This window comes from Miniopterus natalensis, chromosome 1 (assembly GCF_054644295.1).
Source record: "Miniopterus natalensis isolate mMinNat1 chromosome 1, mMinNat1.hap1, whole genome shotgun sequence".
Taxonomy (NCBI): domain Eukaryota; kingdom Metazoa; phylum Chordata; class Mammalia; order Chiroptera; family Miniopteridae; genus Miniopterus; species Miniopterus natalensis.
Genome location: NC_142081.1, coordinates 37,182,667 through 37,209,100, shown reverse-complemented (window position 1 = coordinate 37,209,100; position 26,434 = coordinate 37,182,667). Strand labels below are relative to the sequence as shown.

The window sequence follows — 26,434 nt, the reverse complement described above, 5'->3', positions numbered from 1 at the left end:
TTTACAATTTAGATATAAAAATTCATGAGAATTATTCAACTATTATTCATAAATAAAAAAATTTAGACAATCCTGAAGATATTAATTACACACTCCTCTGCCATAGGAAACAACCTTCGTTAAGATGTATAAATTCAGAAGAGTATGTCCAAAAACTAACCTCACTGTTCAACAAACACTCCACTCATGTCTCTGATGTTTCATCCACTTCAATCTGTTATATATGTGGAAAAGTGAACCTTTACAATGGGGCAAAAATCATGCCTATGCATTCATCATCCTTGATCCAGCTAAAAATGTAGAACATTTTTAAAAAAATATTTTAATGTCAGAAGTACTAAAACCTCTCTAACTAGACCAGAAATTAGTTTGTAGTCTGTGAATCTTTATCATGCAATGAAATGAAAAACAGTAATTAATATTAATTTTCTTAAAATTTTTTTAAAAATATAAAATTCTTTGTGTTAGCCCTCATTCCAGCACATAAATACATTAGTTCAATAGTGCATGGTTTGCAACTGCACTATTTAAATCCAAAGCTGAATTTCTAACAACAAAACAAAATAAATGAACTCACTGTGAAATAACCCCTAAAGCCAGATATGCTATACTCTAGATCCTAGATCTCGTAATCTCATATATAAAACCTTGACATTAAACAAACAAGTCCAACATTTTTCAGGCAGTTTAGAAATGCCACCTCACATATGTACAGCAAACTATCCATCAGAGGTCACAGTCCTCTGAATACAAAATAGGTGACCCCAGGCAATTGGTCTGGATCAACAGCTCAGCAAACTATCAAAGAAAATTATTATTTTGTTATTCTATGCTATTATCATTCCGTCCAGTGTCACAATTCCACAATCTCAATTGTAGCTGGTCCAAGATCTTGATTTTTCTAGAAAACAGTTTTTATTTCTTTGTTTCCGCTATCATTACTGTATTGTCATGCATAATGCAACTTGCCCAAGCCTTTTCCTCATCTCATCCATATCAAAGGTCAGTGTTTTCAGTTTCTGGGATCAGGAAGCAAATATTTATTAAGGTGAAATAGACATTTAAGGCAATATCTTGTACCTGTAAATATTCGTCTGACTTGGCTTAGCTTCTGCCCATCGGATAAATGAAGGAGTATACAAACCCATCTCCCATTCATCAACAGAATCATTCTGGAGCCTTTTACATCTTGAAGTACTCATTGATAAGTCTCTTTGGGTAGCCAGCATAGGGCCTCAGACATCATATCTTCATGCTCTAAGTCTTCTGATTCTTATTTCATCACCCCCCTCCCCCCACACACCTTTTGATAGCAATTGCTGCTCATACTTTCAAAGGAAGCAAGTTACTTGGGTCCCCTTGACAGCAAATAACTGAGCTAATGAATTGTTCTGTTACTGCTATTAGCCTGATTATTAGGAGTGCTGCTCTTTTGACAGAATTAAAATGATTCTGTCTTCTAAATTTACAGATATTCCTTCAGTTGTATTCAAGAAAGTTATAATGGAAGTCTTAATTCTTTTCTCTTATAGATCAAGGGATTTGTTTTTCTAGAAGTCATCATAATTATGTGATTAAAACTGGAGTTCCCTATCTTTTATAGTCATAGTCTATGTGCTAAAATAAAATACATTAAATTTAAAATACTGCTTTGTCATATTTGAAATTTATTCTTAATTATTTTATCTTTAAAATCTGCTTGTCAACTGTTCTTTTGTGACCCCCAAAAATATGACATACATGGGCAGAACAGCACTGAATATCAGCAATTTTCAGACAGTATAAAAATCATGTTTTTATTTTTGCTATACAATTAAAATTGTGGTCTTTTAATCTGAATTTATTTTTCTTTTAGTAGTATAGTCTATTGATGAAAAATAGGCTGAGTTTATAAAATCCAGAAATTAAAAAAGTTCTTTTGAAATGAAAACATTTGTTTAAGGCTAAACCATCTGTCTTGAATTCAAGTAAGAAAGAAATTGATATACTAGTTTAAAGACCAATGAAAGATAATTTACTCAAAGGAGAGAACTTTGAGGCCTGATTCCAAGACAATTTATTCTGTTTTTAAATGAAATTCTAACAACCTTGATTATTTATTTAGTTTCTAAGTCTACAACTCATTGAAAGTAATGCCTTTGTCAATAGATTACAGCAAGGCAACAGCTGGTAGCCTATCAGCAAAAAGACTGAAAAACAAGAGAAAATGAAGAAAAGTCCCATGATAATCTAGGGGCCTAGGCTAATACACTACAACCTCCCACACTAGGGCTGAGGGTGTCCTTGCATCACAGCACAGCACTATGTGCACTGGAACTCAGAGCTGAGACTGGAGTGTAGTCCAGACATAACCACTTCTTATCTGAGGGCCTTGAGAGACTCAGGAGCTGTGAGTCTCTCATCCACAGAAGGGGAGTTATTCCTGCCTTGCCCACTCTATCAATGTTATTGGTTGGGGAGATCAAATGAGATCATATATGTATGTTAGGTTATTGATTCAGCTGTATATGAATTTGAATTCTCTGCACCAGGATAAAGACTACATTTCTTAGCTTCTCTTGCAACAGGGTGTGGACCTAGAACTAATTTCTGGCCATTGGGATGTGAGGAGAAGTCGTATGTGGGTCCTCCAGGACATGCCCTCCCTTTGCCTTTTCCCATCGTGGTGGTAAGGATGCTGGTGTGGTGGTGAGCCGTCCTGGGCTGTGAGGACGATGGCAACGAGACCGAAGATGCTTTGATTCCTGATGACTGCCTCAGCAGAACAAATACGCTGAACTCAGGCTTTTATGTGAAATAAATTTCTCTCTCGTTTTAGCCCCTACCATTCCGGTGCATGCAGTGTGTTTCTATCACAAATTCAGAATGACAAATGCCATGAAAATTCTGGGTAGGATTTGTTATGAGATGTTTGAAGAATAAGAAAAATGTTGCTGATTCTTAAGCTTAAGAATTATATTCTTAGCTTTCCAGACAAGTAAGAATTCTCATGTGATGATTTGCCATTTTTTTCAGGGATTGTAGTAGGAAGCAAGGATTTTGGAACCCTTGGCTGAGTACCCAGTTCTCCAAGTTCTCTAGGGCAGGTTAGAATATGTTTGTAAAGAAAGAACTGATAAAATGGAAGCTTTGTTGGCCAGGCCTATGACCAACCCAATATCAGCACAGCTCCCCCCCTCTCCTCCCGCCCCCACAATCCTCCTCATAATTGTTCTTGGAAATCAACTCTTTCTTCTGAGGAGGGAAACAGTGGAGCACAGAAAATCACAGAGCAGAGGAAGGGCAGAGATATTTCATTTCTACTAAACACCACTTCTACAACTTTGCCTCATGCTACCATGGTTACCACATGACTTATAAATTAATTTCTACAGAAACAGGAATTGCGGAAGCGGATAAGCATAGCATTCAACCAGGTGCCTTCATTAATAATAGGAAATATTAGGTAATCTGCTAAAAATACAATAATGGGTAGTCTTTTCTTTCAACATTTACTTTTAATTGGTTATCAATATTCAAATTGGAGGAACAGAATTGGGGGCATAATGAAGACAATGAGAAAAAATACAGCCCTACTAAATAACTTAATATCCTCTACTATGCCTTTGGACATCTAACCATCAGTGTAGCTTCTTTAGAATACCAGTTACTGCCATGTTGACTGCTTCTGGTCTTGACCATGGTTTATATTTTCTGGACTCTTCATATGTTTCACAATTTTTTAATGTATGTCAGATATCACATTGAAAAGAATAATTAAAGTGCCAGTCTTGCTAATGGTGGAGTAGATTTTATTAAAATAACCCTCATACAAGTATCAATTATAAACCTTGGGCAAAATATATACTTAAAAAGTAAAGGCATTAAAGAACAAACAAAAGCAGACATAAACTGGAAGGAATTACATGTAGATCTGTGTTATAGGGATTTTTCTTGGGGACAAGGGCAGCTAGAATAAGCTGAAGTCTTAATGGCCTGTGGTTAGGGAAGACAGAGTTCACATATGCTAGAGTGGCTGGAAATTGAAAGGGTAATATTATAAAGGAGAGTGCTACAGAGAGCAGATTCCTAAAATGTGCATTTAAATTCCCCCTGAAATGCTTGGCTAATCCTGAACTGTAGATATATGGAAGAGGCTCTGGAGAGCCTAGGGCAACCTAGTAACAGCTATAAAAGTGAAATGAATGGGCAGAGATGTTTGAGTAATGACGAGGATCTAAGAGGAATCTAGTCTGTGTCTTGCACTGTGGAGTAGTTGGTAAACACATTAAGCTTCTACAAGAGCAGAGTGATCACCCAGTAATTTATATGTGTACCAGGAAAAACACTCTTTAGAGAAATAACAGAAGGCATAATTTAAAAAATATATTATGTACAATGTCCAGTATATAAGAAAACATTATGAGGCATGTGGAGAAATAAGAAATGAGATCCATAATTGAAAAGAAAAAAGGAGTTTGGCTGGGCATGGCTCAGCGGTTGAGCGTTGGCCTAGGATCCAGGAGATTGAGATTTGATTCCTGGTCAGGGCACATGCCCGGTTGCAGGCTTGATCCCCAGCAGGGGGCGTGTAGGAGGCAGCGGATCAATGACTCTCTCATCATTGATGTTTCTATCTTTCTCCCTCTTCCCTCCTCTCTCTGAAATCAATAAAGATATATTTAAAAAAAAGAAAAAAAAAAGGAATAAAAATTCGTCAGTAGAAACAAAACCCGGGACAACCCAGATGTTGGAATTCACAGAGAAAGACTTCAAAAACAACTATTATTAGTATGTTAATGCCTTAAGTGAAAATATAGTCATTATATAAACAGATGGCAAATTTAAACAGAGAAATGGAAGCTATAAAAAATGAACCAAATAGAGATACTAGGACAGAAAAGTACAATATCTGTAATAAATGTCAATTCACAGGGCTTAACATTATACTGAAGTATGCAGAATAAAGGGTTCTGAAAAGAGAGCAATAACAATTATTTAATCTGAAGGAAAAAGAAAAAGGGTTAAAAAATAAACAGAGCTTGAGTGGTCTTCAAGAAAATATCAAGTGACTTAAAACACATTTAATTAAAGTAGAATTAGGAGAGGTGACCAAAAATAATGCAGTGATTAAAAAAATTCTCAAAATTTGGTTTAAAAAAGCTCAAAAATATTAATTCAAGAAGCTTAGTGAAATCTATGGAAGATGAATATAAAAATAAACAAACAAATCAACCATACACACATCTAGGCATATGATAGTCAAACTCCTCCCAACCAAAGATATAGAGAAAAATCATGAAATTAGCCAGAAAAAGGCACATCCCACAAAGGCGATAATAATGCAAGTAACAGCCAATTTCTCATCAGAAACAAAGACGGAAAGACGGTAACAGAACAAAATTTTTAAATTGCTAAGAGGTAAAAAACCTAGAATTTCACATCAATTGAAAATATCCGTCAACACTTAAGGCAAAATGAAGACATTTTCAGATAAACGGAAGAGAATTTGTCTCCAGTCGACTTACACTACAGGAAATGTTACAAAGTTTTTTGGGGGTGAAGTGGAATAATACCAGATTGCAATTTGAATTTGCAGAAAAAAAAAGAGCACCTGACATGGGGGTAAATATATGTGTGTAATATATAAAAGACTTCCCCCCCTTAATTTATTTAAAAGGCATATGACTATTAAAGGCAAAAATTATAACCATATTGTGGAGTTTACAACATATGTAGATATAATATATATGATAATAGCGAAAAGTTAGAGATGGGAGAATTAAACTATACTGTTGCAAGGTTCTGATATTTTATGTGAATGTTAGCTCTAAGTACTGTGGATCAATTAAGGATGTATATTAGATTCCCTAGAGCAGCTTCTAAAAATAACCCTAAGAACTTTAGCTAAAGACCTGATAAAGAAATTATAATTAAATACTAGAAAAATATCTCATAACCCCAAGTAAAGGCAGGAAAGAAAAACAGAGAAACCAAGCAACCAACAAACATTAAGAGGATGGGACAAATAAGAACGTGGTAGACCTAAATCCAACCTTATCAATAATTATGTTAAATTCAAATCTAACACCCCCAAATAAAAGGCAGATGTTGACAGGCTGAATAAATAGGTCCCAACTCTAAGCTATCTACAAGAGATGCACTTTAAATATTTGTATTTTGAAGATACAAAAGTTAAAAGAAAAGCGATGGGAAGAGAAAGGGAACAATAAAGGCTAGACCTCAGTGAAATTGAAAATAAACACTAGAGAACAATTTTAAAGACATAGTTGTTTCTTTGAAAAAATAACGATTAAGAAACAAAGACAGAAAACACACAAATTACTGATAACTGGACTGGAAGAGAGAATATCTCTTCCACTGCAAATCCTACAAACATTAAAAGGATAGCAAATAAATATTATGAATAGCTTCATGAGAATGAATTCATCATGTGTTAGATAAGCTTCTTTCAGACATGAGTTATACTGATGCTGCTGGTGAGCTCGACGATAATGAAATAACAACCCATATAAAATAACGTATCTATAAACAGAAACACACATAAAATGAGGTTATATATTGATCGATTGATAAAAGTGCTGTGCCCAGAGGATTGCAGGAACCTAACTCTGTATTTCTCCTAGAAGCAAAGGTTCAGTATTTGCTAGTTCAGTGCACATAGTTTATAGAACATAACTGCTTGGATAATGAGAATCAACTATATGCCTTTTTCAAAACTGGACAAAACAAAGACAGACCAAGGGCCACATGTTATCTGAAAAATGGACAGTGTATTCCTTTCTAAAGGTGAAAAAGATTGCTATTACTCCTGTTCTACAGACTAAATATTAAATGTGCAAACCTTGCTACCTTGCTTGGAGCATCTGGTCCCTGTAGGCATTTGATGCAAAGTCTTAGGCACACATACACTTTGTGTGTGTGTGTGGAGCAGGAAAGTGACCAGAACCATGATAGAAAGCAATGAGTCAGAGATCCAGGCAACAGGGACTGCCATATAAGATAATGTTAATAATCTTGGGAAAGGTAGTACTTTACACTTTGGGGCTGATGGGAAATATGGAATAAGAATCATATTATTTCAGAAAGTGATAGCAAATGAACTGATTGTTTTCAATCATGGTTCTGGTCACAAAGTGTATGTATGGCTAAGACTGTGAGTGTAGGGAAAAAGTGCCATGATTGACGGTGATGGCTGCCACGGGGCCAGAATGGAGGAGTGGTAAGGTGCTATGTATCTGCCAATCCTGGCCTCTGCAATGTGAGGGAGTACCATGGAGGGACCGCACAGCGACGAGGGGAGCAGAATGCATGGCAGGGGAACTCCCTCTTCTTCCCAGTTTTGCTCTGGGCTGCCCATGCTGCGTGCAGCGAAAAGGCATATGAGACCTGGGCTTCGGGGAAACATGCCCAGACCTTCAGGAGCTTCTGGGAATATCCCCAATTCTTCCTGGAACATTTGGGACATTGTTACTTCTTGGCGAGACTTAATTCTTGTTCCTGAAATAGTAGTCTTCATACGTTATCTTATTTTATTATATGAGAAAAGATACTGAAGAAGGGTAAAGCAATTATTCTTCTATGAAAAGCCTGTTTGATATCTTTGACCCACATCCATCATTCCAAGTGAAAGTTCCTTAACCTCTGAAATAGTGAACTATTCTTTAAGTTTTTGTATTTTCTTGCCATAGAATCAATCAATGATTAACAGATTGCACTCCCATATCTAAATAAGAATTTTTAAAAAATAAAGCAGCTCACATAATACGTAGGAGGAATTCAATTTTTAGTGCATAAGATTTTTTTAAAAAGACTTGTAGATAAGAGAGAAGGCCTTTCTACTGAGATCATGGAAAGGAAAAAGAAGCATTACCTCTGGAAAGTTTTTGAAATTAATATTTCATGTGAAATCAGAATTACTTTTTTGAGGTTATTGAGGTTTCAATTCATTTTTTTTTTCTTGCAGACTACTTGAATAGCTCTTACTTTCATTTAAGAAAGAATTGTTCTCTTTTGAAAATGTATTTGCTTTTGCACTGTTTGCTCTTAGTGAAGCTATGAAATGTGCACAAAATCTGATAAAGACGAGCAATGCACCCACCATACAGCAGAAGCTGCATTGAGAGAAAATTATAAGAGAAAGCAGGGGTGACAAATCTATTTTAATTAGTACCTCTGGCCCACAGAGAAAAAGCAGCTTATTTCAGAATTAGGTGTGTTTTTGTTGTTGTTTTTAGTATTTGTAGATAAAAAAGAAATTTAAAAAGACAGGTGAGTAAGAAATGCCAAACAACCCAATGGAAAAGTGGGCAAATGACCTAGCAGACTCCATGCAAAAGGACCAATTTATGAAAACATGCTTAATATCATTAGTTATCACCACACTATGAGACCACTATCTACCAACTAGAATAGCTGAAATGAAAAGTGGAAACATATACTAGCAAGTGTTGGTGAGAATGGTGACAATGTACTATGGCACCACGACTCAGTGGCGCTGTTTGACAGCATGTACTCTTAGTCATGCAGGAATTCCCCTCGTGGGGACACACTCAACAGAACTGGTTACATTTGTGCCCCCAAGGACAAGTACTATGTTTATAATTGCACTGCTCACAACAGCCAAAACCAGGAAACTGCCAAATGCCCACCCATGGTGGAATGGGTCCGTTGTAGAATATTCCTAAAATGGAATAAATACTATCAAACAACAAGATGCTCTAAAACTACATGGAGTAATATAAATGAGTCCAGTAAACATAAAAGTGAGCCAAAGAAGTTATGTATACGATTGCATGCTGTACGATTATGGTCATGTGAAGTTCAAAACCAGGCAAGATTAATCTGTTAGAAGGCAGGACCCTGGTTACCCTTGGAAGGGTGGGTGGAGGCAGCTGACTGCAAGGGAGCATGAGGAGGGCTTCCAGGGGATGATAATATTCTGTTTCTTGATTTAGTATTAATTACACAGATGTGATCAGTTTGTGAAAATTCACTGAGCTTTCCATTCATAATTTCTACACTAAAAATTTCTGTAACGTTATCTTTTTTGCAGCTGCAGGCTTAAGTAATTTTAGAAAAATTATTTTAGAAAACTTACAATCCAGCAGGTCCTTCGGTCTGACATAAGGCAACAGAGCTAAAACAAGCTGTGTTGTGCCAGAGCTAGCCTGTGTTCACTCTCTTCCCAGCTCCAAGGTCAGTGCCCTCAGGTCGGGGAGCTTGAACTCAGCCATGGCAAATACTGAAAATCAGGGCTTTACACATTTCCCTGCACACCTTGAATAACTGCAAGAATGATGACGAAACCCCACACATCCAATTCTTCAGCATAAATAATAATCACTCAAAATGGAAGGAATTTGGCATCAAAATGAACAACACATTACTTTTCTTAGAAGTTTAGCACCGAACTTGGCTCTTGCCCTGAGATGAGGAACTCCAGGCCAGGTTCCCAACTCAACTCAAACTGCAAAATCCCCAGGATGAGGGAGTGAGAAGGCTGAGTGTACTTATTAGTTTTCACCTTTTATCTCTCTCAATCAAATGTCACTTCTCATTTTAGGAAGTAAATATCAAAAACAGCTTTTTTATTCCTTCTTGACCGCCCCACTCTGCCCTGCCCTTTTCTTTCTCTGCAATGAAGAGAAAGAAAAATTAAGGACAATGAGTGTCATCTATAGACAAGGTCATCACAGACCCACTGGGGATTTCGAAGCAGCACTCAAAGCTGGCAGCATGTGCTCTTCTCTCCCCACTTAGCTGCCTCCTATGCTGTCAGGCTCCTTCTCACATGGCCCTGGAGCCCCTGGGGCACTTCCAAGGCCAGGGTCAAATGAGGGGAAGGAAAGATGCTGCAGCGACCTGGTCTGTCTTCCTTTGATCCCCATATGTTGAAGCCCCAACTGAGAAACTTGAAACAGGCAGAAAATGAAAGTGTCTCTTACAAAGGCACAAGAAGCAGGTAACAGTTTTATCTGAGAAACTTCTATCAAGAACTGATCCAGAAAAACATCAATAAATCTAGATCCCAATTAAAGCCGCTACCGACTGGGACCTTACCTCTCACCTAATCCTACATTCTTATTCTACACATGAGAAGGTGGAGGTCCTGAGGAGTCAAGGAGGTTGACCGCGAGGTGGACATGATCAGAAAAGGGGCCTCAAACTCTGTGTCTCCCAATTCTTCTATTATACTTCGCCCCGTTACTCTAAATTCCGTGATGCACCCCCTCCCCCACCTCACTCCATGTTAATGTTTCTGAAATTGGGAGGTACCTTACAATACTTTAAAAAAATCATTTTCCGTGTTTTTTTATTTCTAGAAAAAAAAAAATTAAAAACATGTTATCAACTTGTTGGTGCCCTGGAAACTGGGCAATGTAGATTTACAACAGATATTTACATTTGAAAATATATACCAGAATTTTTTTATATTGAAAATGTCTCTAGTACATTTAAAAGGCGATTGGTTTACACAAAGTTTTCAGGAACACATGCCCAAATGGGGCTGCATTTGGGAAACATTTCTGAGCAGCTTGTTGCCTGTCAATTTTTTTTTTTTCTTTTCAGTTTTGCTGCCCTCCTTTAAGTCATGGCCTAAATTCCTTGCAAACACCCAGAGGCAAGTGAGAGTCAGAAAGCCTTGGAACAGGCTCTGTGGAGGAACAAATGGCAACGCAGATGGCAGAGCTGTCCTAACTTTCAAGACTGTGGGGGAGGGGTCTGATCTGCTCTTGGCCAACTTCTAACTAACCCAATTTGGTGGTTAATTTTGTGTCAACTTGACTGGGTGGCCAGATATTCAACTAAATATTATTTCTGGATGAGTCTGTGAGGAAGTCTCTGGATGAGATTAGCATTTGCATTGGTAGACTGAGTACAGCAGATTGTCTTCCCCAGTGTGGATGGGCCTCACACCAATCCATTGAGGGCCCACACAGAAACAAAAGGTGGAAGAAGATAGAATTTGTTCTCTATACCTGCCTGCGTGAGCTGGGACATTGGTCTCCCCTTGCCCTCAGACTGGGAATTACACCATTGGCTCCCTTGGTGCTTGCTTGGGTCTCTAGCTTGCAGATCATGGGACTTCTTAGACCCCAAGTACATGAGTCAATTCCTTATAATAAATCACACATATATATGCATATAGGATGGGGCAAAAGTGGGCTTACAGTTGTTCTTATGGAACATAATACAATAATTAATAAATAATAATACAAGATAAACTCTGTTTTTTGTGTACTCACAAACTGTAATCTACTTTTGCCCCACCATATACATATATATTCAACTGTTCTATTTCTCTGAAAACCCCGGCTAATACACCCAACTTTTACTCATTTGATGCAAGACACACTGAATGCAAAAAAATCTTTTGTGTGCTCTCTTGTCAGAGAAATTACAACCTAAAAGAGAATCACAGCAAGACTTCAACAAATGTTTCATTAAATAAGCTTTAATTTAGCAAGCAGTGATTTTTAAATGTGTTCTTTTTTTTTATTGCTATATTTCCAGCACCTACAAGAGTACTTGAGGACCAAAACAAATAATTGAATGACCTTTGAATAATAAAAGCTATTAATTATTGAAGACCTGCTAATGCTAGGCACTTGTCAAAGACAATCTCATTGAGCTAGCCCTACAAACTCAAGGAGATGAATGGTGTGTTCACAGATGAGGAATCTGTCACAGATAGGCTAAATAATTTAACAAAGATAAACTCAAGTAAGTGAAGAAAGTGAGATTTGCTGGCTCCAAAGCCGGAGTTCTTTCTCAGAATGTACTGTCCCCCTTTTCTTGTGGAACAATATGTTCTCAAAGTCAGGAGTGACTCTAAGGGATTCGCATAACCTCCTGCGGAAATTTGCTGTCTCCTGGACCTTCCTTTTCTCTCCGATTCTTATCCTCTGCCTCTCTGTGAAAGGCACTATGTCTTTCTTTGGCTGCTTGAATTTCCCTCTTTCCCAGGGGAGAGACCGATGTGTAAGGGAACCAGTGAAATAATTTCAGCTGTCTTCCATGCATTGTGTAGCCCTCCATCTGTATAGATACACAATCATAATAAAAAAAAAAAAACCCAACAAAACAAAACCAGCCTTAGATTTATTACAAAAGACTTTCTCAGACATTCATTCTCTCATCCAGCCCCATTTAACAGGTAACACTAGCATGCATGAATTATGTACTTATTCTGGCCAGGCTCTGTTCCAAGGGCTTTGTGTCTACCATTCCTTTCATCTTCCCAACAATCCCTGGAGGTTGGTCTGATTATTATCTCCATTTAAACGATGAGAAAACCAAGGCACAGAGAGGTCAAGGGATTTACCCAAGTTCACACAGCTAAGTGGTGAAAAAGCCAGAGATCAAACCCAGGCAGTCTGCTTCAAGGCCCATGTTCTGAACCCCTCTATTGTGTTGCCTGAATAAACAGTAGACTCAGGAAGAGAACCCAGCTTTTCTGGCCCTATCCCGGTAAACTGCACAATACCATGGAGGCAATCCCCACTTATAGCTCTATCAAGAAAAGGCCTCTTCCACTGGGCTGTAGTCCTTTGGCCCTCACTCTCTACAAAAGGGCTTAACCAGGGACTTGACCAGTTTTTGCATTTCTGCCATGTTCATTCTATTTCCTGTTTCTCCTGACTATTTTATTGCCCATTCCCTGAATTCCTGCTGTACATCTCAGATTTTCCCAGCTTATATATGTGTTAAAATGCAGTCATCATTTGCTCTCAGAAAACAAAGCATTGATGTGGCAACTTCACAATGGCATACACGATCAACTGCTTTTAGGAGCAGGGAGGAAGGAGTTGCACGGTTCCTGTAGGTGTCATGGTTGCCTTGATGGGGTACTTTAAAGTTTGAGGTAAGCTACTCATGAGCTGTCAGATTTAAGTCTTGGCCCTCAGTCTCAGCTTCAACATGCACAATGTCCTCCTAACTCAAATCTAATGATCTTCACTGTTAAATCAAAGAAATAGTTCATGAGGGACAAGACACTGATATGAAATTACATCTCATAGCACAGTTTACACAGCAAATCTTGTTCTAGCATCTGCTGTTCCATGACTTTGGTTTTAATATAAGAACCAGCTTTTCTCAGAGGTGCTTGGGAATTAAAATAGTCACACACCATTATCTGTGTAACCATTATGTAGTCCTCTTTCTGGGCATATAAAAGTGCTTTGTTTATGTGATCAAACTGAATTTCCCCAGTTGAGCAGCTGAATAAAATCAAAGCTCAGTACCAGCTAAACAGCCAGTGGTCTCATGCTACACTATCTGTATCTTGAGTCTGAATCAAGAGCAGTAAGGGTCCCACCCAGCCCACAGCGGGCTTTGCAGTAGTTACAGTGAGGTGGGAGCTTTGAATACAGGTCATATAAATTCCTTAACATGGCTGAGAAGATTAAAGAACAGTATGGCAGGAAGGGACCTAGTGAGTTTAATATACCAAAGATAAATATGATTTAATCCCTGAAGAAAATCAGGAGATGTAAATAAATACTAAACAAAATTAATTTTCAAGTCTAATATTTATGCAAATTTTATACCAATCCCTTCAGACATACTAATTTAAAAATGTCTCTAAAAACACTGGGTTAATTTTTAATAGCTATATCTCACAATAACAACCTTTTGTACAGAGTTTTAGAAAACTTAATCATTGACCATAACCCAAAAGCTGTAACAACATGCAAGTTAATAACATAAATGGTAAATTGATGACTTTGTTCTCATAAAAATTATAGAAGACTTGAGGGACTAAAACTATAATATAATTGAACTATTTGCCTCCTCTCAGAAGAGAGTAATTGACCAGTCTTTGGCTAGCCTCCAAATTGGGTAATAATCTTATGCCTACTAAATCATTCCTTCCATGATTTGCAGATGAAATTTATAAATTAGTATGTACTTCCTGCTTTCAACGTTAGCAGAGCTTCCGAGCTCTACTAAATATCCATCATATTTCATTTCAGTGGTAGTTATATGTCAGTGGATTCTGTGTTTGTATTTAGTTAAATCATTTTATGGCATGTTTAAAAAGAAAAGAGTTATGTGAGTGCCTCTTCATACAACCCAGATATATACATTATAATCATATTTTAACATTATAGGGGATTGGCCAAATACATTACAGTAATCTATTGTTGGGATCAGTGCCAGCCCTGAAGTTGCTGCCCACAAGGTCTGATTTGAGGAGCTGTCAGCACTGGGGCCTTCCCTGCGAGGGAAGTCAGGGCTGACAAAACCAGAGCTAGGCTGGAGGCAGAAGGTGCACAAGCCAGACGGCCTGGGCAGCGAGACTCCCCAGAAGTTGCTGGTCAAGGTTCTGGAGCTGGATGAGAAGACTGGTCACACACAGGTCAGAACAAGGCATGGAGATGATCAGGAAAGAAGGCTCATACACTGGAACCAAGTCTGGGCTCACAGACAGAGGATTCACAGAGCACCACAGGCGGAGAGGAGAATTAGAAGTACTGGTGGTCAGTAAGGAGCCAACAAAGCTGGCAAGTCGAGCACCAGCAGGAGACTCTCTTTTGCTTTATCCCATAAACTTTCTTTGTGCTTCTGGCTACAGCAGGAGCCAGTCAGACAGCCAATGCAAGGGGACAGCCGCGCTGGAATGCAGCAGTTCCCCTGTGTGAGGGACAAAGCAAAACCTCATCTCTATAGACTTCTCCTTTTCCATCCTCATACTAAAACTCCTACCATTAGATGGATCCTTTGAGCAAAGGCACTATCTATTGAAGCCCAATGTTAAAAAAATAAAACTTTACTTATAATGAAGAAACATTAATTCAATTGTATAGACATATAAAATATCCCCTTAAAGAGAGAACAGCAAGGGTAAGGTAAACTTCAATAGTTGTGGTCAGGACTATAGAAAAAGACCCATGTTTATAGTTGTCTGGGGGCACAGAAGAGCCTCCAAAAGAGAGAATTAGTGTTTCAATTGAGCCTCATTAAACACACACACACAAGCAACTGAAAAGGGGTCCTTGGATATTCATAATTCCCAATATAAGTTCTAAAAAAATCAAAGTTTTTTTGGTAATATGTACTGTGTGTCTTTGGTACTTTATTCCAAAGTGTTCTGGGATTTATTTTTCTAACCTTGAAGAGGGTTGGACGAATGATCTGAAAGATCCAATGTCCTTTCTATCAATTCATAACTCTTAAATGTAGCAGAGAAGCCACCATCTTGACACTCTACTATAACCTTTTTGAATACCACACTGGTAGCCCGTAAGTAACAGAAATCACAGCCCCACTGGAACTTGATAACATTGTATTTATTATCAAAGTCAGGAGATGTGGGACTAGAGGTAAGGAGGAAGCAAGCCACCATATCTACGGACCTTGATAACTAAATCATTTCCCCCTCCTGCTTTTGGATTTTTCCATGTTTCTATTTGTGAGGAGCCAATCCTGGCAGAGCTTATTCAAATTCTGCTTCAGAACTGACTAATAAAGGTTTTAGGCAAGGAATTAGCAGTAGGTGCTGGTGGGCCAGTCTTGACAAGTTTTTTTCATGCTCAGCTCTAAGTCTGTTTTTTATTTCCTGTATCTCTGAGAGACAAGAGGCTCATATCTCCATCCCTTCCATTTTAAAAGTAAGTGCCCAGAATATGAAAAGAGCTCTTACAACTCAACAATAAAAGAGAAGTAACCCATTTAAAAATGGGCAAAGGATTTGAATAGACATTTCTTTAAAAAAGATGTAAAAACAGCCAACAAGCACATGAAAAGATACTCAATAACACTGGTCATTGCAAATCAAAACTATGCGAAGAGGCAGGCAATAACAAGTATTGGGAGAAATTGGATCCCTCATACATTGCTGGCAGAAATGTAAGATTGTGCATCCTTTTGGAAAACAAGAATCGAGGATGTTCTCAATGCTAGAAGCATTAAATTTCTCTTTGGCTTTATGGTTTAAAAAATTCATGTAAAATATTTACCTGCTGATTTGCCAGTTAATACCAATAGTTTTAGTAATATATTTTATATCTACATAGCAGCACCTTACTATCAATTCAAACTTTCCCACAAAATTATCATATGCAGTGACCAGAGGAATCAGAAATCCATGTCCTAGTCCAAGTATAAAGGGGCCATTCTTGAAGTGTAAGGAAATGGTCTACACTCTGTATCCTTATTGTGCTGGTTAAAGCCAGCTTGGAATTCAGTGCTTATACAAGTCTCTATATACTATATTTCTTGATCCTCAGAGTGGAAAGTAGAGAAAATTTTATTTAATACTGAAGAGTGTTTTAAATTCCACCAATGTCAGATTTGCTTCCATAACAGCAGAAGATAGCCAGATAACACAAGCTGAATGTAAACATCAAGCTTCTCCATACCACACTGATTGTGTGCCGAAAGGTGTTTATCATGTTTCTTTGCTAAGCCTTGGCCAGATGATTGATAGTCAATAAAATCAATACAACTGCTTGTTAAAAGCAGCACAGATTTCTCTGTGCCATGAAAAATTTATTAGATTGGATGGAAGTCCAATTTTACACTTGATTTTAGGTTATTAATGCTCTTGAAATAACATTTCATACATGCGGGGGTTGGGGGGTTGGCACAGCGTATGTGACACCATTTTATCAATTTCATAAATTGGTGTGTCTGAGTGATGGCATGAATATCATCAGCAGCACTATGTAATGGGCTACACACATCTACAGTAAAATCAGCGGCTGGTTATTTGCACTGATGAAAGAAACTAAAGTACAAACGATCAAAACCGGTAGATGATGTTATAGAGTCATTTCCCTTTGGTGTTTGGTGAGTTGTCATTACAGTTGAACTTGTGTATGTGTAACCTTCCAAGCCTTTGCTCTCTACAAAATCAAAAAAAGCCTTATTGGGTAGGAACTGTTTAACTTTCAATATTTATTTATTTCTCTCTGCAACCTGCCTTGTTCATAGACTAGGTAATGGTTTAGACTGATATACACCACAGGTCAGAGCAGTGTGGCCCTCTCCCAGGCTCATCCTGGAACACAGGAGAGAGTCGTAAGTGTTTGGTGTTAAATAGTTGCTTCTTAAAAATGCAAGCTACAAGCAAAGTACAAGTAAATAAAGGATAAACAAAAATCTCAGTAAAGCTGAAGTGATGCTATCTGGCTGGAAAGTCAGCTTCACATGAATAAACCAGCCGTAGATGAGAATTACTCGTGAGACTTCTCACTGGTTAAAACAGAGGTGGCTGTTCCCACACACACAGCAGCATTTGTCATTCTATTTCCAATGTCAGTTCTTTAAGAAACAGTTTCTTCTTTGACCAGAACTAGTAATACAAACACGCAAGGCTTATGAGAAACAATTTTATCTGGCAGTGCTTAAACCCATTCTTAAAACAACAGGCTTTTCCAGTTCATATATTCCTTTTCATATATCTTTACTGGAGAATCTAAAAGGTGGGCCAGGCATATAGTCTTGAACAGGAATACATGTATTTCCTTTCAACCACCTTGGCAAAAGGTACAAGAGAAAAATTGAAAGTAAGCATAAAGCAGATACCCGCTTATAGGTTTAAACATAATTTTATGTTTTCCAAGATAGACTTATAAATGTTTTAATCTGCAGAGATAAAGATACTTAAAATGGCAAAAAACCCAACAACACAAACCCTCTCCTTATTCCTTTATGCCATTGCTGTCTTTAAAAAAAAAAAAAAAAGGAAACCTATAGTTTTTGCTGCCCTCTTGAGTTTTGCACCTGAGGTGAAAGCCTCCCTTGCCTCTCCCTAGTCTTCTGCACCCACCTAACCAAAGAGGTGGGGCCAGGGCCATGACACAGACGGTCATCAGCCAACACCTGGCTCAAGTTGAGCCAACTGGGTCCTTTCTCTAAGACTGAAACTAAGAGACACAGAGACATAGTTAGATGATAGTGCACACTTGAACTCAAATGTCATGCTGAGTTGGGGCCCCGTGCAGGCCAAGGAGGCCCACCCCAGGAGAGGTAGAGATGAGAGAGTTAAACATGTGGCGGATTGTATTATTTGTTCAAAATGTTCTCTGCCCACCTCTACAGGACTCTTCTCTGGTGCCTTTCTCTGTTGGAAGAGGGTATTTTTCTGCAACACGAGCACCAGGTTTGGCCACATGACTTACTTTAGCCAATGGAATGTAAGTGGAAGTGACAGGTCACATCCGAGTACAGTCTTTAAGTGCCACTGGGTGGTTCTGCTGTGCTCTCTTTCCTCCGCCATAAGGTTAGCATGCCTCAAGTATGCTCTTTCAGCCCAGTTTCAGGAATAAGGAGGTTGTGGAGGAGGGCCCTAGCTGACTCTCAGGGCGCATTGACACCGTTAAGACATTAGATGCTGCGGTAATTCATTGAGATTTGGAAATTGTCACTGCAGCATAACTTAGCCCACGCTGACAAACACAGAGAGTGAGCTCAGTGTCTAGCTTTCCAGCTCCATTTCCCCTGTGAGTTGATTCTGTTTCCTTTCCCATGAAGTCCTCTGAGATCACCTAAGTGGGTTTATAACTAACAATCTCTAATAAAACTGATGAAAGTGATATTATTTAGAACTATTTTGTCCTTAAACATTTATCTTGTAATGAATTCTATCCTCTGTGCTAAGGTTAAGTTATATGCCTATACACACTTTGAGAAATGTTTAGGTGAGAGAAGTGGAATTTATTGCACTCATGGTAAAGGTAATTTTTGCCTGTGCATTATCTTATTATTTAATAACAGATGGCTGTGATAGTTTTCTCTTACTTTATGCAAACTTTGATTTGACCCTGAATTTCAATTAATAGCATCTTTTCTTGGCTTACACAGGAAGAATAATTTCTAATACTTCAAATCGATAATGATATCTTTACTGGAGAATCTAAAAAAAACCCCCCAAAACTGAGTCATATCAGTTATCATTTTTAGCTTTGTTATTGAAAAACAGGATACCTTTGTTTAATATATAAATAAACTTTTGTGTAGTGTCCTTATTGCATGAGCTTAACTCAACTGAGATTTCTCTCTGGATCTATAATGCTGTGGCTCACTCCTTTAGACCACCATCTGGAGTAGCCTTTGTATTGCACTCCGTGCTCTGAAAAAGAGCGAGCAAAGTACCCCAAACTGGGGGATGAGGTTTTTATGTCGTAGTTGTTGACTAGTGAGACAACAACTTCTGTTTTATGCAAAAACTTTCTCCTGGGTCAAACTAAAGTTAGTAAATTATATTATAAACATTTAAATTGTTTTTTCAAAATACCTCTACAATACAGTTTTAGCTCCTTTACATCCTTGTGGGTAGGAAGCACAGAGAGGTTATGAGACTTGCTTAACATCCAGCAAGTAAGTGGCAGCATCAGGTCTGGAACCCAGATTTCCTGTCATCTAGTTCTTTCCATTATGTCTCAGTACAAAGAGGAAAAATTTATTTTTCTGTAACATTCTCCTTAATGCCTCTAAGAATGTTTACATTGCACACATTATGTTCTGATTGTACTAGGAGTAAACTTTTGCAAAATTAAAAAACATGAATATATGTTACCTGTTATATTTACCATAGTTAACTGAATATCATTTTAGTTACATTAAATAACACATTTTGCTACAGAACTATTTGATGAGCTGTCACCATATTACAGAGCAGATATGTGTTTTCCAGAATACTTTGAAAATCAAAGTATAACAACTGACAGTTTATTTTAAAGTGTTGTAAATTGCAAATCTCCATCAATAAAAAAAGTAGAAATAACATTTGAGACAAGAGTCAGAATGAATAGTCAGTGTTTAGAATGCAAAGGAAAAAAAGTCTTGCTCAACAGCACCAACAACAAAACAACGGTCACAAATATATTACTGATTCAATGTTTGATTAAACATACCAGGAATTCAAAAATAATTTTAGATTTAGGAATGTAAGTTGCTAAAATTACAAAGCAATAATAATGATTCCAATTGTCTATTTGAAAGTGTCTACAAAATGATTTGTGTGAGTGTGTAGCAATTCTTTATACCAACCTAAGTTGGATAAAGGAACATAGCAAGTGCTGATACTAAATAAAAACTTTATCAGATATTTGTCTTATAAGCCACTTCTAGCATTGCAAATTTTTCATGGATTTTGAAGGTCATATATATCTGAAAAGTATTTTAATTTGGTCAATTGACAACTAATGAATTTTAGCTAGTTGTTTTTAAAATCACTTAAAAATAAACTTCAGTCATTTTTTTCTTAGTGCCCAAGGGAAATATTTATTCATAAGATTTTCTTTATCACTAGAAATGGCTAATTAATATGGTAATCTATTAATGAAAACTTTTGGGTCCAGTAATCCCCTATGTAGATACCTAATTGCCCATCTTTGGGAGAATTACTTAGTGTAATTATTTGCTCTCTTATGTTTTAAAAGGCATAGAAATTCCAGCCCATGAGCTTTTTGTAACGATAAGGGTATCATTAACTATATGAGAAACACCTTAACTACTCTATTAAAGAGATAACATGGGGGAGTAATGTTTGTTGTTCATCAGCAGATGGTAAGTGAATGTTAAAATCTGTCACCCTTCTGCCTTATTTTTTTCTTGGCAGTTTAATAATCCTGATATTAACTGACCAGAATTGTACCTATTTACTATTTTGGAAAAAATCTTCATAAGAGTAGAGAAGAAATTAACTTAAAAAAGCAAAACAAAAACCAACATTTCCTTCTTAGCCTACTTATATCAAATCTCAAGGGCTCTAACATTATTCTTTGTTAGCAGACATCTAAGTTTCAAGTCAGTCCACACCACAGTGTCTACTCACAGCTTCCATTACTGATAAAACAAATGGTTTAACATTTCAAATCTACACAGGGCTAGACAGATTTAAAGGGTGCTTTTAGTCTTAATGAATGAAGTACATGTAGGCTCTTATTCACACAAAAATAATGCTATGGTTTGACCATCCTAATCAGTGAGTGGCTCTAAGTTTTTTGTTCCAGACAGGGTGATTAACTTCTTAGTTCCAAGGATAGTTTTGTAGGGCAACTCAACATAGCATTTTAAGAATGAAATCACAAAATGAACAATAAAAACTGGCCATGAACTGAATTTTTGAAACCACTCAAAATTGCCATTTAAAAACATTTAAATTGCAGCATTTTCAAAATAGTGGGGTGTGCCTAGAGGGGCTCAAATTTGTGCTGAATTAGATCTCCATCAGGACTAATACGGTTTAACAGGTTATACGTGAGAACACAAATGACTATAAATATGGATCACATGCAGCTAATATTGAGTTGAGAAACCCTCCCTGATTGTTGAAAGTGGTGATTTTTCTTTCTTTCTGTAAATAAAATATCAATGGCCTCTCTCAAAGGCCAGTCTCCAAGGAATGCTGGGGAAACCCTGAGTGGGGGCATAGCTGAGGACTAGTCACCATCTTTAGGCCCTGCCTTATCCTTGGGCTTACAATTAGATAACGTGAAGAAACCCTCCCTACAACAATCTGGAAGCCCCGCCCTACCCTTCAACTCCCCCTCCCCCAACTAAGTAGATTACTTAAAAAGTAGAAGTAAAATTTATGTACATCTTCTCAAGAGTGGTTCCCTTCCTTCCAAGCTGTGTGGACATAACATTATAAAGATCTCTTTCCTCTTGAAGCTTATTTTTTAGTGTGTGTGGGAGGAGAGGAGGGAAGCAATAGATAGACAAAAAGAAGATAATTAAAATATATAGCATGCCAGACAGGGATAACTTCTACTGAGAAAAGTCAAGTAGGGAGGAAACTAAGGGGCGTCTGAGATGAGTGGCAACAATTGTAGTCAGGAAGATGTCCCTACAAAGGTGACATCTAAGCAAAGATCTGAAGGAGGCAAGAGAGTGAGCCACTTGGATATGGGTATAGCGTCTTGGGGAAGAGCATCCTAGGCTGAGGGAATATCAAATGCAAAGGCACTGGGGCCAGAAGGTGCCTGGCGTTGGCTGAGAAACAGCAAGAGGGACATGGTGGCTGGAGCAGGAGTGAGAGGTTGGAAATGACGTCGATGCGGCCAAAGGGGGACAGGTCACGCAGGTCTTGGTGGACCATTCTAAAGACTGTATGAGAAACGTGGGGGATAACAGGAGGATTTTGAGCAGAGGAGCCTCATGACCTAACACGTTAAAGGCACTCTTCTTGAAGCTATCTTTGATGGAGGAACCAGAAAGATAAACCTGGTAACAGGTGCCTCAAAGTCTGCACAGAGGAAAAGAATTGAATCCTGAACAAAGTGTGTGGGTGGCTGGGAGAACGGGGTTACCCTGGGAGACCCGATTGCCTAGCCTTCAGGCCTGGACTGCACCGAAACCAGCTGCTCCAGCCACAGGTCCCCTGGGGGAGGGTCGGGATCTAAGCCTGAGAGCCGAGTTGCCAAGGCGACCACAGGATTCCCCCTCCCCCCCCCCCCCCCCCCCCGCACTCCCCGGCCTCCTGAGAGCAAAGCCCCTGGGCTCCGCAGCCCCTCCAGCGGGTTCTCGGCATCTGGGCCCGCGGACTGATCAGTATTCCGCCCGCGGCGTTTCTCTCGCCCTCGCGGTGACTCACCGCGCCAGCCAACCCCGCGGCTCCAGCCCGCCGCGGTTCGCGCCACGCAACCGCCCCACCTCCTCCCCCGCGACCACCGCGGGAGCGCAGCAGCCCGCTCTGCCCTGGAGCGTCCCCGGAGGCCCCGGGCGCTGGTGCTGCTCCGCCGGTCACGCAGCGCCTTCCTGCACGCTGACCTCGACGGCGAGCCGCGCACCCGCCGCGGAGAGGGGGCGCCCTGCGCCCGGCCCACAGGCAGCGCGGCCCGGGGGACCTGCTTTCAGGCATCCCCGCGACAACTCTCTGGGGGTAGTCAGCTCCCCGAGAGCGGTTTCAGATCCCCCTGCGCTTCCTGCAATGCACCAGACGGGGGAAGCAAATGCTGTAGGCACCTGCATTGCGCCCCCGCTGGGATGCACGGTGCGCGAACCGAGGGGGCTGTCTGCGCAAAACCCGAGGGTCGGAGGCACAGGGAGTTAGGGGCGGGTTTTCTCAGGGCTCACCTTGTGCAGTTTCCACATGGCCCCCAGAGCCTTGACTTCGTGGCTGGAGTGCTTGCCTTCCTCCAAGCACTGGTAGCACACGGGCATCTTGCACTGCACGCAGTACATGCTGTGGTTCTCCAGCTCGTGGTCTGTGCAGGTGGAGACCTTGCGCGGGCTCAGCCGCCGGCTCACGCGGCCCTGGGCCGGGGGCACCAGGCGGTGCTTGGCTAGGGGGCCCCGGGGCGGGTGGCAGCGAAGGCGGCACGGGTCACAGTAGAAGACATCGCACTGTTCACACATGACCGTGGCCTCCTTGGGCGCCTTCTCGCAGAGCTGGCACTTGAGGGCCGCGGCTTTGCTCTGCTGGTAGCGGTCAATTACCCCTTCCAGGACGCGGTTCTTAGGGAAGCCACGGAGACCCCGGTCATCCAGGATGAGGCTGCGGTGGCACTGGGGGCAGGTGATACAGGAGTTGCGGGGCACCGGGGCCAAGGCCGGTGACAGGTGGGTGGCCGGCGGCGGCATAGCCGGGGGAAACACGCGGACGCCGTTGGGGGACTTCTGGCACGGGGTAGTGGGGGCGCTGGCAAAACCCCCGTAGGAGCCATAGCCGCTGTCCGCTTCGCTGTACAGGCTCATCTTGTCCAGGTCCAGGTAGTCATAGTCGGAGACCCCGGAGCCCGAGGCCCGACGGCTCTGGGGGGACTCAGACTCCGGGGTTTGCACCAGGATGTTGCGGGCGCACGCCTGACATAAATTGTGAGAGCAGGGCAGGATGATGGGCTCCCGATAGAAGGACCCGCACACGGGGCATTTCAACTCTTCTTCCATCTCTTCCATGGGGACCCGGATGGGAGCGAGGCAGCCGCGGCTGCGACGGGCGGCAGAACGGTCTGGGTGGCCGGCCGGCACGTCCGGTCCAGCACCTTGGCCAGCGGCGGCGGCGGCGGCGGCGGCGGCCCTCCAGCGTCGCCTGGGCGCGCTCTCCCCGCGAGGCGCTCTTTCTGTGAGGCAGGGCACCCGGCGCCGCGCGCCAGCCCGGGACCGCCCCCTTCTGCCCTCCTAGTCCCGCCCCTGCCTATAAACAGCGGCCTATTGGACGGCAGGCGAGAAAGCGAAGCTCTGATTGGTCAAAAGCCCCGTTCCCCTCCTCCCCTCCGCAGGCCACCGTGGGTTTTGCTGGAAGGCTCTGAGGACTGGGGACGTCTCCGCTCCCCGCTGCAGGATCTCGGGAGGGGGCTGGCGCGCGTTGGCGAGGGGACTCGGAAGCAGGAATTAGGCGGTATGACTCATCTCTCGCCCCGCTTTCTTCCGACCTCCGGCGCAGTCACCCAGGAGCTGGGGGCGTGAGAACCCCCTCCCCGCAGCGAGTGGGCTGGCGGCGGGGGCCGGTGCTTCTCGCCAACAGCCTGCGCCTGGCTCCCAGCTTCGGTCTCCGCGCCGACCCCGGCAGACCCCCCTTCTTCCGCCGCTGGCAGCCGTGGCAGGCCTCGCTCAGGGCTGGGTTTCTGTATGGCAGCTGGGCTTTTGTCCCCCTCATGAACCCGCCGAAGCCTGCCCCAGGCGCTCCGCCATGCCGGGGCCTGACGGCGCCGGGCGGGAGCCGGGGCGAGAGTCTCCTCTAGTCTTTCACCCTCGGTCCCTGGTGTCTAAAATATCGACTTCCTAGAGATTTAAACTAGGTGACCGACGTAAAGGCTCATCATGTTCAAATCTGTGCCCCTTCAGTTCCCGCTTTAAATTCAGGCTGGGCACAGAGGCTCCTGAAGGTGTGGGGTGGACGTGCCTCTGTCCCCCTCCCCTCTCCCTGCCCCCCAGGCTGTGCTCCCACCCGCCCTCGGCACCTGGCTGAGCTCGCACGAGGCCCCTGACCTTCGGTTCAGTCGAGGCAGGAATGGGTTGCCCATTTCTGAGCGCCCATAGTTCGGTAGCGAGCTCCAGGTACATCACTGTGTCGCTGTGGCGTCTCAATATTAAGACTCCAAACAGCATTACTTAGTGTCACGTGGCCTGAGCATTTTCCACGGAATGGTGGGTTCTTTTTGTGTCCTTAAATGATGGTGATGGGGAAGGGGGGAGGGGGTTCTAGTGTTAGTCTTCGTATATTAAGCTCCCTTCTTCCTCTCCTCACACATTGCTGGAGATATCTGGTCCCTTCCCTTGCTTGCAGAACTGTTGAGTTGATAATGGGGGGGGGGGGAGGAAGAAATCTTTCAGTCAAGTGTCAAGTGACATAATGACATTTTGAGGTAGCAACTTATTTGAATAGTACATGGGCTGCCTTTTGCTGAATGATTCATGGAGTAAATGACAAAAAAACTCTTAAGTTCTAAGAAATCTTCCCATTTTTTATCTTCCAAAAAAGAGATAATTTGATTATATGCAGCTACATTTATAATTTAAAACCACTTTATTGCCCAGGGAAAAAAAGGACTTTTTATTACCCTACCCTTGGAGAAATAGTCCAATAAACTAGGTTATCTTTCCAAGGAACGCAGCACTTGATGGTTGTTTGAGGGGGCGTGTTCTCATTGTTACTTAAGGTTACACTAATCACAAATGCTATATGATTTATTTTTAACCTGGCTCTTAACTAGTTGGATCCAGAGCATATGTACTCTGTTTAGATAGAATTTCATGTGTGTTTGGAACATCTGTATCTGCAGGATACATCTAATTTAGGGGTCCCAAGAGAATTGCTAATAACAAGTAGGTAATTATTAAGAAACTATTAGAAGTGTTAGTACCACTCATATTTTACAATCCTTTACATGACTTTTGTATGCATTTGGCCAAAAGTCATAGTAGCCTTGGGCCAGGGCTTTGGACATTTCAAGGTGAGCAGCTGTTACTCTTTTTATGAGTTTGAACTTCACTTATTACAGTGTACCATCTGCTATAGATCGAATGTTTATGTCTCCCCACAATTCATATCTTGACATCCTAACCTCCAAGATGATGGTATTAGGAGGTGGGGCCTTTGGGAGGTGATTAGGTCATGAGGGCAGAGCTTTTGTGAAGGGGATTAGTGCTTTTATAAAAGTGGAACAAGGAAGCTCCCTTACTCCTTTACACCATATGAGGAAGCAGGCCCTCATTAGATACCAAAACTGCCGGCACCTTGATGTAGATCCCAGCTTCCAGACATGTGAGAAGTAAATTTCTGTTGTTTATAAGTTTCTCAGTCAATGGTATTTTGTTATCTCAGCCCAAGCAAAGACACCATCCAAGAGGTCTTGCATTCTGCATATTGGTGGAAAAGGTATGCTTAGTTCAAAATAAAAGATAGCCTTAGGGATGTCTGTAGTGTAGTATGCTATTGGTTTCACAGAATAATAGAATACAGATTTATATTACAGGCAATATACAAATATTTGATCTATTATGAAATATTTTGTGATGATCTATTTGTTAGTTT

The 26,434-nt window shown here is 41.0% G+C and overlaps 1 protein-coding gene across 23 annotated transcripts in view; it reads right to left on the bottom strand.

Annotated features, from left to right (window-relative positions):
- TRIM9 (tripartite motif containing 9) overlaps positions 1-23,856 on the bottom strand; it is an 84,474-nt gene extending 60,618 nt beyond the window's left edge. For 22 of the 23 annotated variants that reach the window (XM_087814312.1, XM_087814352.1, XM_087814309.1 and 19 more), the window contains exon 1: positions 23,035-23,856. In XM_087814312.1, the coding sequence (XP_087670438.1) occupies positions 23,035-23,856 (822 nt within the window). The remainder of the gene's footprint in view (positions 1-23,034) is intronic. The other variant, XM_016198106.2, reaches the window with a different exon arrangement.
- Positions 23,857-26,434: the final 2,578 nt, after the last annotated feature.